We start from the raw sequence: 13,875 nt of genomic DNA, 5'->3' as shown, positions 1-13,875 counted from the left end.
TTCTGATTTTTTTCTTCTTTTTCAAAAGATCTGCAACATACCTCATACGAACAATATGTCATATAATGATAGGCTATTTGTGACCGCTTTCATCTTTTGTCATGATTTGGAAACTTGGAATAAAATCATTGTACAAGCAGTGACCACAACACATCTTATCAAATACAGTACAGTTAAAACATAATTTGTTACATATCAGTAAATACAAGTAAATGAGTATCACCTCCTTTTTTGTCTTCTTGTTGTAAAAACCATCACCCAAAGATGAAACAGCGAAACATAAATGAAGAGAGTAACGTGAATAAGAAAAGAGCCGATACATAGTTTTCATCCCCGCAATCTGTTTTTTAAGTCAGTAAAACAAACTCGGGACGTGTAAAAACAACAATATATAGGCATTAAATAAATTAATCAATTAAAAAACAAACACAGTGACATATTCAAAGTCCATATTTACAACCAAGTAAAATGAAAAGGAACATGGAAAAGGAAAAGAAAACGTATCTTTAAGGGAAAATATTGGAATGAATTTTAGTTAAAAGTTAGCATTACATGCTGTATACCTCCGAACTAACGCTCCAGTACTTCATCAATACACATGTATTAGTTCTGATTAGGTAAATAATACCTCAGGCTTACCATGTTTCAGCATTTACTGATTTGATATGTAGTTTGTAAATGGAAATCCAAATTTGACATCATTTGTGACTGATATGTTATCATATGCACAACAGAGGAAAAAAACAACTAAAATGCTAAACCATGCCGAGTGTGTAATCCACTTCACGATGAAGTCCGAGGAGCTGTGCCAATAACGAGAGCTGACTTGAGGAGTATGGAGAAAGATTCACGAAAAAAGCTCAGTACGACCACAAATTGGCGCAGCAACTAAACAAGCTTGTTTTGATTTAAGATTTCATCAGGACATAATCAGGCAGCTGGATTATTGTCAAACTATTACTTTCAAACCGCTAACAAACCACCACACAGCTGCCGATTGGTCCTTTGCCTTGTAAAATTCTGACTTGGAGAGAAGAAAATAAATAAATCACATTGTCACTCACATTTAAATTCACAAGCTGCTATCCAAAAAGCACCTAAAAGAAAAATGTAAAACTCAGTATTGTAATCTTATGTTGTAGGTAGTTAGTACAATAGTGGGATAACATGCAAAGATTAAAAAAAACAAACAAACAAAAAAATGAATTGCTTTTTTTGGTTTGTAAGAAAAGGTCTTCACAGGAACTGGTAAGAGGGAGTCCAATATTTAGACCTGATTTTATGGATTTTAACTCTGGAAAAGACCATAACCCACAGGTCATAGCAGTAAGAACTGTCTCCCTTTGAGATGGATGCAGCGGTCCGCTTTGGACGGAGCCGTCGGAGAGCAGCGACCGCTTCACGTGGGGTCCGGCCTAGCACGGGCTCGTCTGGACACGCAGGAGGGTGAAACTAACACACACCCAAGTGTTGTGACACCGTTAGCAGAACACACTCTTCCTGCTAACGTTGTTGTGACACCGTTAGCAGAACACACTCTTCCTGCTTGTTGGACGTGGAAACAGGGGTTGGTCCTCGGGAGTGGTCAAGTCCACACCAAAACGTAATGGTGCAATTTTAAAGCTATATTAAGTCTAAAAAACATTTTTGTGTTTTAAAATTTTGAAAAAAAAAGAAGAAAACTATCTATTGCGGGGTGGGGGGGGTGGGTTTTGAACAAAAATAAATTAAATGCGTGTGTACGTAGCCATCGTAGTAGCATCCGTATAATTTGTTATTAGTTAGCTTTGACGGGAAATCAAAGAAATGTAAAAACTCAGATTCCCTTTCAGAGAAGACAACTATTCAGCCAATAGTTCGACGGCTGTAATTTGGAATAAAATAATCTTGTTGTTGTTAGAGGACTAAATTTAAATTCCTGATGACAGGACCGAGATGAATGTCTGCACCAGTTTCTCTTCTGACTAATCCAGTAGAAAATGTGTTTTTTAATGCTGGATTAATGATGTTTCTGAGTATGCATCCAACAGATGGACCCCCTCCGTTTGGCTAAAACACTGTACGACAGTGTTAAAATATTTGAAGGGGTGTAATCCCTTTAACAGCATCTTATATACACTCACCAGCCACTTTATTAGTTGTAAATGGTGGATGTGCCTAATAAAGCAGCCGCTAAGTGTATTTATTAATAACATCAAGGGATATTAAAATATTACTGAAGTGAACTGAACTGAACTGAACTGGATCAGGCTGGATGCAGATGTGTGTAAAGTGTTGACGGTTGTCCTAGTCCTGCATTAACACAAAAGAGCAGAATGTGAATTGCCCTGTGCATCTTTCCCGGTTAACTGGTGTCACAGTCCTTCAGAAATCAAGCAAATACTGACCGGTTATGTTGAGGATGGCATTTCTTGGCAGATTGGTCACACTTTACAGGTATACAGCCACCTACTAGCCTCGGCCGGCTCTGCTGGATTATGCTCTGAACCTTTCTGTCGAGCACAAAAAGAGTCTGAATGGTGGTTATTTTAATGGTATTTAAAGGTCTGTTTCAGTGGTGCCACTATCTCTCTCCTGCTGTGTTACTATCCCAGAAAAAAAGAGGCTTTCTGTCTGAAAACAGTACTTGTCTTTTCTGAAGCTGTGCACTTTTTAACCAGCCGTGTGCCGGACTCTCCACGCAGCTTGATCTGTCTCGATTGAAGAGACCGGTTCTGAGAATTAAGTGGTTCTGCGTTTTCCCACAAATGGAAATGCATAGGATACAAATCACTTCACTGCAACACAAGTCACGCAAGAGAAAGGAAAAAAAAGAAAAGAGATGAAAACTGTGATTGAAATAAAAGTGTAGGTCATTGGCGCTGGGGTGGGGGTGCCGTGGGGTAATAACTAGTCTTACACTTAAAGATTTGCCCCGCGCTTTAATCCTACACTCCTGAGGACAACAAACACCCGCACAGGAACAAGACCACAGGTATTCTGCACACACTTAACACTGAAGTCCGTAGCAAAAGTCACGCCGCTCCCCGGTAAAAAGCGAGAGCCTCCTCGACCGGCGCCACGTCCCGGCTCCACGCACGAAATCTCCCACAGCTGCGAAAAAATATTTGGGGGTAAAGACAGTCTGCTAAGGCTTCGTCGCGCGGAGAAAAGTTACACAGTGTTCAAAAGAGCGGTTATTATAGTTTAGTTTCAACAGTCTTGCTAGCGATCGTGTGGTTACATGGCGGGAATGGCATAGTTAGGTTTGGAGCCGCTGTACAGCTTCTCATGTTTATCACATGCACTTTTTTTCTTGTCCCTTTCTTTCTGAGGGGCCTTCAGGTGTCTTTCATTACACTGGTCAGTTACTTTCCGTGGAACAAGTGAAATGGCAACAGAGATTTTATCTTTTTTTTATGTACCACACAACAACGATAGTAAATATTACATCCAATATACTGTCTCAAAAAATATTTTTGTATTTTTCTAATGTATATTCTGATCTTTATTGGGTCATAAAGACACCAAATAGGTTGAAAGTGGACATTTGCTGCGATAGCGGTTAGCTCGAGAATACACCGCAGGTCATTCTGTTACTTCTACTTTGTTTTCTGTAATGCTTCATCGTCACGTTAACCGGGTCGTACAAAAAGACCGTCACATCTGAAGAGTTTTCACCTCGCGTTGAAAAGAAAACCTACAAAGAGGGAGTTCCTTAGCAGATAAAGATGTACTGTAGTTTTCAAGACTAAGGCAAATATTGGCTTTTACTACAGTATATATATATATTTATATATATAAAAAATCAACTTCAAATAAATTCCCCTAAAATATCAGCTTTTTGATTTTTTTGTCAGTTTAAAGGGAACGCACACAGAGCCTGTGCTGCTTTTTAAATTAAATTTTTAAAATTTTGTTGCGTCTGAAATGCAGCGAGCTCATGTTAAGTGGCAGCTGGATGGACTTAATGGGATTATAGGGAATAGTTGTATTTATTTATTTGTAGGAACATGTTTTCTTTGTAAGAGCGTGATGAGAGGATTGAAATCGCCGCGCTGCTTCTGCTAGCTGGGGCACGCTTTAGGCTAAAAGCTTTTCCGACGTTTGTGCGAAGGCAAACCCTCTCCTCGTGGACAGACACGCGCTTGGCATCAAAACCGTTCCTTCCACGTCACAAACATGCCCGGACATTGAGGGACACGCGAGCACTTTTACGTAAATGGACTAGTAGAACATGTGTGCGGTTTGGTTTCTGTTTAGTTTTTTTTTACCATCGTTATACCTTCAGCTTTAATTTAATTAACAAAACTTTCTTTCCATGACCTAAAATGCATATTTACAAATTTTAGTTTCAGGTAACGTCAGTTTAACAGTTTTCAGAACATTAGTTTTGATATTTTGGCTGTTTTTGCACAAGGTGAGTTTAAAAGAAAAAGAAAAGGAAACTTTAAAGTACTGATGAATGATGTTGATCACAGTTGTGCATCACTGCACAAACGACGTCGACACATCTCACTGTTTCTGATTTTTCTGAACAAACAAAACAAAACAAAAAAACTTTTGCCGTTTCATTTTGCTTTGCTTGGAGGCGGAGCTTGTAACTTCTGCTTCCTCGTGGGTTGACGCAGTCTTCGCTTTCACAGCCGTGACTGACACACACGCTCAACATCACAGATCACACTCACTTCACAGCTGACCCACCCGGCGTCCCGGTCGGTGCGGACTTCTTTCTCTCCTCACTCACACCGCGTCCATCCGTCTCAACATTTCTTCCTGGAATGTCTTTTTTTTTTCTTCTGCAGCCTGCCATCTCCCCTCAGCTCGGGAATGGCCGTGTTGCTACGATCAGATTGGTTGCTTTATCGGTGGGCCTTGGAGGTGGAGGTGGGGGTGAGGGGGGGAACGGGTGGGGCTGCGCGTGTCGGGCTGGTGCTGAGTAACGGGGCCGGTGAGATGGTCGGTCGATTGATTGGAGTGCCGGGGGCGGAGAAATCAAGGTGCAAAGGTCAGGGCGAAGGTCAGGGCTGGAGATGGTGACCTTACACCTTTTTAGGGGGAGGGGCCAACTTGATGATCTCATCTTCAGAGGGCTGGCGGATGATATCTTTCGTTTTTCCAGGTGTAGAGCATCGGGGAAGAAAGAAACATCGGTTAGGAAACCCGTACTCTAAATCAACCGTGTAACCTTTGCCTCCGTCCTCTTTTACATGATTTCAGATGAGCGACATACATTTCTTCTTCTTTAAATCCAACACTTCCACTAAAAAAATACATTCTTCACAAAAACATTTCCTGAAGTCTTAATTAAATATCTGTGATATGCTTTTTTCTCAGAATTTCACAGAGCTACAAAGCTTCATTTTAACCATGTATTAGTGTTATTTTAATTCTAGAAACTGACTTTAGTGGCAGCCTGTTGCTCTAGCTCTGCCTTTGCATCCTCCTGAGCTTTTCCTACTGAAACTCAGATTTTTTGGATAACTTTTCCATGCAGGACTGAAGTATTCATGATAAAGGATGACAAGGTTAGACAATAATTCTCTGATCTGAGTCTGTGATGTCACAACACCCGGCAGGTGCTGAGAACAACTGGCTTGAGTTAAATGTTTTTTTTTTCTCTTTCTGCTATTAGAAGGCCTTACTTGACACAAAACCAGCTCCAGATCCCATTTTCCAGGTTGTTTGTCCTCCATTCCCCCTTCCATCCAATCCATTGTGTTATCATTTGAAACTTAGATCAGTTAAAGATTACACCGCAGCTGCAGTATCTAACTACTGCCTGTCATATGAGAATCAACATGTTTCTAACAACATTGGTATTTACTTCCTCTTCCCTTCTTTAGATGTCATTGAAGAGATTTATCATAAGACACAATTCGGCATTCTTAATTTTATTATCTCATCTGGTAAACTTCCACTCTCCTCACTTCTGTTTTATCCAGGTGCGTTACAAGAACTATGAAGTCCTTAAAATGTGTTCCTGATGACGACTTACAGATGACCGGGATGGAGGAGAGAAGAGATGAGGAGCTGGTTATGGGAGGAGCCTCAGGAAGCTAATCAAAGTAGATTCTGATAGTATTTTTTGGTATTACAAGAAACTGATGCATAAACCCAAATAATCTGTAAATTCAGGGTCTTAAATAAATGTTTTATACTTAAAAACCTACATTTGGGTATCTGATCTGACTACTTAACCTGTTTCCATATTGGTCAATTTTAAATCAGTGAGCTATTTAGATGTACAAAGAACTCTGACATCACAGACCCAGATCAACCCAGACATGTCCCGCCTCCTCATCTTCATCTCCCCCCAATTTTGCATCATGCTGAATGAGAAGTGGCTGACTCCGCCCACTAAAACCTTCTGCAGTGAACAGAACTATAAAGACAGGCTGAAAACGGGGCTTTTGTGCCATATTAGTGAGGTGTTTTGTGACCAGAACATGTCACAGACATAATAATAACTAAGTGAAATGTGTCAACTTTGTGTGGTACCTTTATATTTCTTGGCAGAGGGAATGCGCGTGAGCTTGGTGTCGATCTCATCATCCTCAGAGATCTTGAGCACAGTGGTGCGGTACTCTATCACCCTCGTCAGCAAGTCTGGTCGCCGCGAAATCTCGAAGATGTGTTCGATGTATGACAGATTATCTGCACGGAAAGGCAGCAGGAGACAGTTTGACTGAACAAGAAAACAGAGGAGAACACAGTGATATTAAAGCTTGTGATGTATTTGGCTCGTCTCACTTGGGCTAGCTTGTCGTTCTTCTCCAGGTAGCTGAACCACTCCTTAGAGGAGATGTTGTTGCTCTGGTCCTCGGGGATGTCCTCCTTGCAGGCCGATTTGAGCTGCTCCAGATCCTCGTTGGTGATGTTTTCAGACAGGTCGCTGAGCAGGGAGCTGTACTCCGCCATGGTCTGTTCAAAAGCAAAGAGACGCGAAAGGTGAGGCTGTTTGAAGGTTGAAATGGGTGATTAAAATGAGTTATTCTCTAAAGGAAACAATGCAGAAGAAAAAGGAACAAAGAGAAGTGATTACACCACGCCGATGGTGTCGTATTGCCCCGTGTGCTGCAGCCTACCTACTTCCCAGACTCCACTGTGGAAAACAGTTAGGTAATCTTAGTTAATGACAATAGCATGCCGTCTGGGTGGGATGGAAAAGCACATCGCTGTTGAGTCCTCTGGTTTTGTGATTTCACTTAGCGACGTCTTGTTATTAGAGAGCTGATACCGACTCCAGAGACAAAACACTGACCCTGACCTTATAAGAAAGTTTCACAGGGCATTTAGAGGAAGACTTTTCTTTCTCCACAATAATGTCATAGAACCAGATACCCCCAATCCCCCCCCCCATTTTTTGGGGCCAATGTCAAACTCAAAAGTGAATGAATCCTCCAAGCAAGCATCAACTTTGAATGCGTTTATTTCAGAGCCTCAATGTCCTCTAGTATCATTAGAAAGGTGTCAGACATTAATATTATTGCAGCAGGTGCCAGTTTCTAGGGCTGGGCGATATGGACCAAAAGTCATATCTCGATTTTTTCTAGCTGAATGGCGATACTCGATATATATCGATATTTTTTCTGTGCCATAATTGGGGTTTCCCCCAAAGCATTATAGCATAGCATCTCTGTTAGCTTCATTTTTTTCTGAGGCAAACCCTTAAAAAAACAGTCAGTTTTAATACAATTCCTCGTGCCAAATGTCACACAGGTTCCTTTATTAACAGAGGTCTGCACAATATCAAAATGTATAAAACAAATGAAATAATAATAAACTGCCTGCATATATAGAATAAAAATGCTTCTTGAATAAAATACAACAAATATCCCTTTCCTGCATAACATTAAATTAAAATACACTGCAATTAATACAATGTAGACAGTAACAGGCAGACTTTTCCACTGAGGTTGACAGTTGTGCAAATAACAAAACATTTGTGCAAATCTCAAATAAAACATTCAAGTCAATTTGTCACAAAATAAGCTATATCAAAATCATAAAAAAAAAAAAAAAAAGATTATTATTTTTTTTTTTAAATCGATATAAACGATATTGTCTCGTACCATATCGCGTTTGAAAATATATCGATATATATTAAAATCTCGATATATTGCCCAGCCCTACCAGTTTCCCCACAAAACAACAAAACACAAGCACTCCAGGTTTTGTCAACTTCCTTGTGCAACTGTAAATGTTCACTGATCCAACTAAAATTCATGTGCAACAATACATTTGGGAGTCCCCCTCCACCTTGAATACAATCAACCATGAAGTTAGATGAAATTTATAAACCATAAGAAGACAAAAAAATAAAATAAAATCATATCAGCATTGCGTTATTGCCAAAGAATGTGCCAGTATCCAAGGAAGTGTGAGTCAGTGCTGCTCTCATGAACGCGCAGCCTCTCTGGGTCTCTCTGTCTTCCTCTAGTGGCTGCTGTGATTTCTGAACGCCGGCCACGGAGGAGGCTGATGAAACAGGCTCTCAGCCCACGGTAACGCAGTTGGGTGGGTATGCTGGACGGAGAATGGATGATTCATCACTAAATTGCACAAATGGATTTATTTTCATTCAGAGTGGGTAAAAAGCAGATTCAGATTTAAGAGGGACAACAATCCTGTGCACAGCCCTTTAATGGTAAATTGTTTAGCTGCACTGGAGAGCGTATATTATTAACTCACATAAAAGACACATTTTACACGTCTAGTATTTGAATATGTATGCCAACAACAGGCCAACAACAGTCAACTCATTTACATCCGACTGACTGGAAACTAGGGATGGGCGGTATGGAGTAAAAAATGTATCACGATCATTTCTGGCATTTATCCCAATAACGATAAAAAAAATACCAATTCAACTCCACCTTTGTAACTATAAATCTATCTCATCATCCTTTCTTTCTTTCTGCCTCATTTCTTTCTTTTTTTCTTTCAGGATCATTTCTTTCTTTTTTTCTTTCTTTCTTTCTTTCTTTCTTTCTTTCTTTCTTTCTTTCTTTCTTTCTTTCTTTCTTTCTTTCTTTCTTTCTTTCTTTCTTTCAGGCTCATTTCTTTCTTTCTTTCTTTCAGGCTCCTTTCTTTCTTTCTGGCTCCTTTTTTTCTTTCTTTCTTTCATTCTTTCTTTCTTTCAGGCTCATTTCTTTCTTTCTTTCTTTCTTTCTGGCTCCTTTTTTTCTTTCTTTCTTTCTTTCTTTCTTTCATTCTTTCTTTCTTTCAGGCTCATTTCTTTCTTTCTTTCTTTCTTTCTGGCTCCTTTTTTTCTTTCTTTCTTTCTTTCATTCTTTCTTTCTTTCAGGCTCATTTCTTTCTTTCTTTCTTTCAGGCTCATTTCTTTCTTTCTTTCTTTCTTTCTTTCTTTCTTTCTTTCTTTCTTTCTTTCTTTCTTTCTTTCTTTCTTTCTTTCTTTCTTTCTTTCTTTCAGGCTCATTTCTTTCTTTCTTTCTTTCTTTCTTTCTTTCTTTCTTTCTTTCTTTCTTTCTTTCTTTCTTTCTTTCTCAGGCTCATTTCTTTCTTTCTTTCTTTCTTTCTTTCTTTCTTTCTTTCTTTCTTTCTTTCTTTCTTTCTTTCAGGCTCATTTCTTTCTTTCTTTCTTTCTTTCTTTCTTTCTTTCTTTCTTTCTTTCTTTCTTTCTTTCTTTCTTTCTTTCTTTCTTTCTTTCTTTCTTTCTTTCAGGCTCATTTCTTTCTTTCTTTCTTTCTTTCTTTCTTTCTTTCTTTCTTTCAGGCTCATTTCTTTCTTTCTTTCTTTCTTTCTCTTTCTTTCTTTCTTTCTTTCTTTCTTTCTTTCTTTCTTTCTTTCTTTCTTTCTTTCTTTCTTTCAGGCTCATTTCTTTCTTTCTTTCTTTCTTTCTTTCTTTCAGGCTCATTTCTTTCTTTCTTTCTTTCAGGCTCATTTCTTTCTTTCTTTCTTTCTTTCTTTCTTTCTTTCTTTCTTTCTTTCAGGCTCATTTCTTTCTTTCTTTCTTTCTTTCTTTCTTTCTTTCTTTCTTTCAGGCTCATTTCTTTCTTTCTTTCTTTCTTTCTTTCTTTCTTTCTTTCTTTCTTTCTTTCTTTCTTCCTTCCGTCCTTTATCGTTTTTACCACGAGATGACAAATCCCTACCGTGTGGAAGTTTTTTGACGGTTTATCGTGAACGGTAAAATATCTCCCATTCCTACTGGAAACAGACCGAGAATACCATTTTTTGTGTTAAAACTTTGATAAAATTGTTTGAATCAATTAAAAAACAAACAATCCTGTAACAACCTTTCAGTCACAGTTTCCAGACTGAGACGGGAGAAGCGGCCGACACAGTCAGCGCTTGTACTGCTGCTGATGGGGCCGATAATAAGGAACAACTGTTGTCAAGGCCGAGGAGTTAAGGTGGTAGTTTTCTCGTGGGAGTGCGCACAAGTATGCGTCTTTGGCAAGAGCATCGCTGTTTGGAAGCAGGCAGCTGGCGAGGCAAACAAAACAAAACAAAACAACACAAAAAAATCCACAGTGAAACAGATCTAGAAAACAGTGATTCAGAGACGAAGCCATCTGCTCCGCTCAGCTGTGTCCCGTTACGAGAAGCAAAGGAAATACATCACCAGGCCAAAACAGGCGCTTACAGTTCAGAGTGAAGCTCATTCCTGACTGATTTACATATTTGGACTGAGCTTTTCCATCATTTTTGTTGCGCTTACCTTGTAATGATACATTGCAGCTACAGTATATGTACTGCACAAGGCAGAAGTTCATCAAATTACAATAAATAAATAAAGCTATACATCTAATATTATCTATTTATAGGAACATTGTGAATGTTTCTTACTTTGTCCACCATAGTGGGTGAGCCAAAGAGATAATTGTCTAAAAGTAGCTAATTCACAAACACCAATCTGTATTTATTCTATGAAAATAATTACCTAACAGCACCTTTTTCACATTCAGTTAAATATGGTGATAAATTCATCCACTAAAGGGGTCACAAAGTCAGTCCTGTCATAGCGCCGTCTCAAGCCGGGATAAACGGCGACGTTTGTGTCGGGAAGGGAATCTAACATCAAATTCATGACACATCCTTTATGCAGAAACACACATGTGTCGTGTCTGGTGATAGAAAAACTTCTTACGGTCTGAGTCCCTGCTGTGTCAGGCCAACCTTTCCAACATTTTCATCTTTTTTTTAATCACATTTCCTGCTTTATTTTGAAAGTTACTGCCTGATTTTTGTTGTGTTCTGTCTCACTTCGTCCTCTGGGACGGCCTGCTGTGTCTAAACCGTCCCTTCCTCTTATTTCTCAGTTCAACATCCTTGAATGTTCCTCTTGTTTCCTTGGCTCGTGTTTTAATCCCTCCCAAGCACAGGAGCAGAAGAAGGCCGGGAGAGAGAGGAGAGGTTAGGGGAACACTTGCTTTTGGGATGTCATTTTGAAACAGGCGCTCAATAAAAACATGTTGTACAGCTAGAACACCTCCCAACTTTCTCTGTGAAAAAAAAACTGTGAAAGGTGCTTAGTTACTCATTTGGATCATGTTTTATTTTGGGACTTTGTTACCCTGAACCTGCGAAAGCAGAACAAATCAGAGGGCTGCCTCAGGATTTCTAAGTGCTGGCGTGATCGAGTTTAATGAGGCGGTGTTGTTCGTTTTGTGGAAATGCCCCAGATCACCCAAAAGGAGCTGCCGGGGGACACCTGGGTGAGCCGCGGCAGGGCCACACCTAGGGTTGCCACCCGTCCCGTAAAATACGGAATTGTCCTTTATTTGAGAAAAAAATGTTGCGTCCCGTATTGAACTAATACGGGACACGATTTGTACCGTATTTTCATTACCTTTTACACCATATTCTAGTTGAATTATTGAAATAAGTTAACTTTTACACCATATTCTAGTTGAATTATTGAAATAAATTAACTTTTACACCATATTCTAGTTGAATTATTGAAATAAATTAACTTTTACACCATATTCTAGTTGAATTATTGAATAAATTAACTTTTACACCATATTCTAGTTGAATTATTGAAATAAATTAACTTTTACACCATATTCTAGTTGAATTATTGAAATAAATTAACTTTTACACCATATTCTAGTTGAATTATTGAAATAAATTAACTTTTACACCATATTCTAGTTGAATTATTGAAATAAATTAACTTTTACACCATATTCTAGTTGAATTATTGAAATAAATTAACCTTTACACCATATTCTAGTTGAATTATTGAAATAAATTAACTTTTACACCATATTCTTCACCTGTAACTATATTATACATCTCGTCTGATGTGGACATACGTAGCATAGGAGGCTATTTCAGTTGCTAGTATGGTTGTCTGTCTGTACAGTCATGAATGTTCAATGCTATTAAAGCACTTTAAACTTTAAATCAAAGCATTTTGTTTTTTCATATAAAATAAACACATTTTTATTCAGTTTAGAAGTTTTGGGGCTTTATTTTTGGCTCCTGCGCTGCTGAAATCAGGGCGTCCCTTATTTCTATTTCTGAAAGGTGGCAACCCTAGCCACACCTCTCCTCTCCGCTCTGTGTCAGCATCTTCATCTGAACAATGCATATTTTGCATCCCTCATCATCAGACAGAGGAGGCCCAACCCCTCCCGGTCCCTGGCATCCATGCAGCTGGCATGCGGCCGCTGCTGCTCTGTACGGCATCACGGGCCCTGGCACAAAGCTCCGTCTGACTCTGATCCTTTCAGTCTCGTCACAGATAAACACGGTGTACAGAAAGACCGGAAGAGCTCCGTGACGGGTGACGTGACCTATATAACGGAGCTGCAGTTACCCGCCGCCGCCGCCAGAGGGCGCCGCTTCGCAGCAAGCGCATCAGACACTGAGGCTTTTTTATTTTTCATAATAAAACACCTCCACGAGGCAACGCCACTAATGAAGCTGTCCTCATTTATCGCTTATCCACTCAGATATTCATTAATAAGCACAGTTTTTGTTTTGAAATCCAATACAGATTAAGATCTAACAATTGCTAACTGAAAAAGTCTGAGACGTGTTATTAGAAATACAGTAGCCGGCGTGACAGGGGGCAGATTTCTTTTTAATGTTCTTTGATAGCTAACAGTGACATTTGGTCCCCACTCAAATCCTGGACATTTGATCTCAACCTTAATGACAGAGCACTTTTACTGTGTGTGAGTGTGTGTGTGTGTGTGTGTGTGTGTGTGTGTGTGTGTGTGTGTGTGTGTGTGTGTGTGTGTGTGAGTGCGTGTGTGTGTGTGTGTGTGTTAACTCAGATGTCTCATTTATCTCCTCTAACGAGAGGACACAGAGCAGTGCAGCGAGATGCACCCTAACTCTACTAGATACAACAGTGTGTGTGTGTGTGTGTGTGTGTGTTTCCTGTGGGATGAGTGTCTGCGTTTGCATCTATGTGCATGTGCTTCAACGCATGTGAACCTTATGAATCGTGGTGATCGTGGAGGGAGACTGAAAGAATGAGTGTGTGAGTGTGTTTAAGTGTGTGTGTGTGTGTGTGTGTGTCTGTGTGTGTGTGTGTGTGTGTGTGTGTGTGTGGGAGAGAGTTGGTCCCCCGGCCGACTCGGGTCGCCCTCGCTGCTCCCTGCTTTGCACCACAATGGACTGGCGCTGCTTTTGTGTACTTTTAAAGGAGAAGGGGGAGAAAAACACAACAAAAGGATGGAGTGGCTACATTTAGTGTTTTTCTCTTCCTGCCTCCTTCACATCTCTCTCTCTCTCTCTCCCTTTCTCTCCTTGCAGCATCAACTCGTCCTTTTGGGAAATATGCAGCGCTGGCTGTGATTCAGAAAAAGGAAGGCTTTTTGTTCTGCCTCAGTGTAATTCAGCGGTAACTATGATGCTCTATAACATCTTCAAACGAGGCCTCGGATTCTAGTACGGAAGTTTGTTTCTGCCATT

At 39.8% G+C, this 13,875-nt stretch overlaps 1 protein-coding gene across 1 annotated transcript in view; it reads right to left on the bottom strand.

Annotated features, from left to right (window-relative positions):
• Positions 1–4,888: 4,888 nt before the first annotated feature.
• LOC133420842 (astrocytic phosphoprotein PEA-15) overlaps positions 4,889–13,875 on the bottom strand; it is a 60,963-nt gene continuing 51,976 nt past the window's right edge. Inside the window, exons 2-4 of the mRNA XM_061710699.1 lie at positions 6,734–6,903; positions 6,481–6,638; positions 4,889–5,086 (exon numbers count right to left, since the gene is read on the bottom strand). Coding sequence (XP_061566683.1) covers positions 5,022–5,086; positions 6,481–6,638; positions 6,734–6,900 — 390 coding nt within the window. The 5' untranslated portion in view covers positions 6,901–6,903 and the 3' untranslated portion in view covers positions 4,889–5,021. The remainder of the gene's footprint in view (positions 5,087–6,480; positions 6,639–6,733; positions 6,904–13,875) is intronic.

The sequence above is a fragment of the Cololabis saira genome, chromosome 20 (genome assembly GCF_033807715.1).
Source record: "Cololabis saira isolate AMF1-May2022 chromosome 20, fColSai1.1, whole genome shotgun sequence".
Classification (NCBI taxonomy): Eukaryota; Metazoa; Chordata; class Actinopteri; order Beloniformes; family Belonidae; genus Cololabis; species Cololabis saira.
This window is presented reverse-complemented; position numbering and strand designations above follow the sequence as displayed.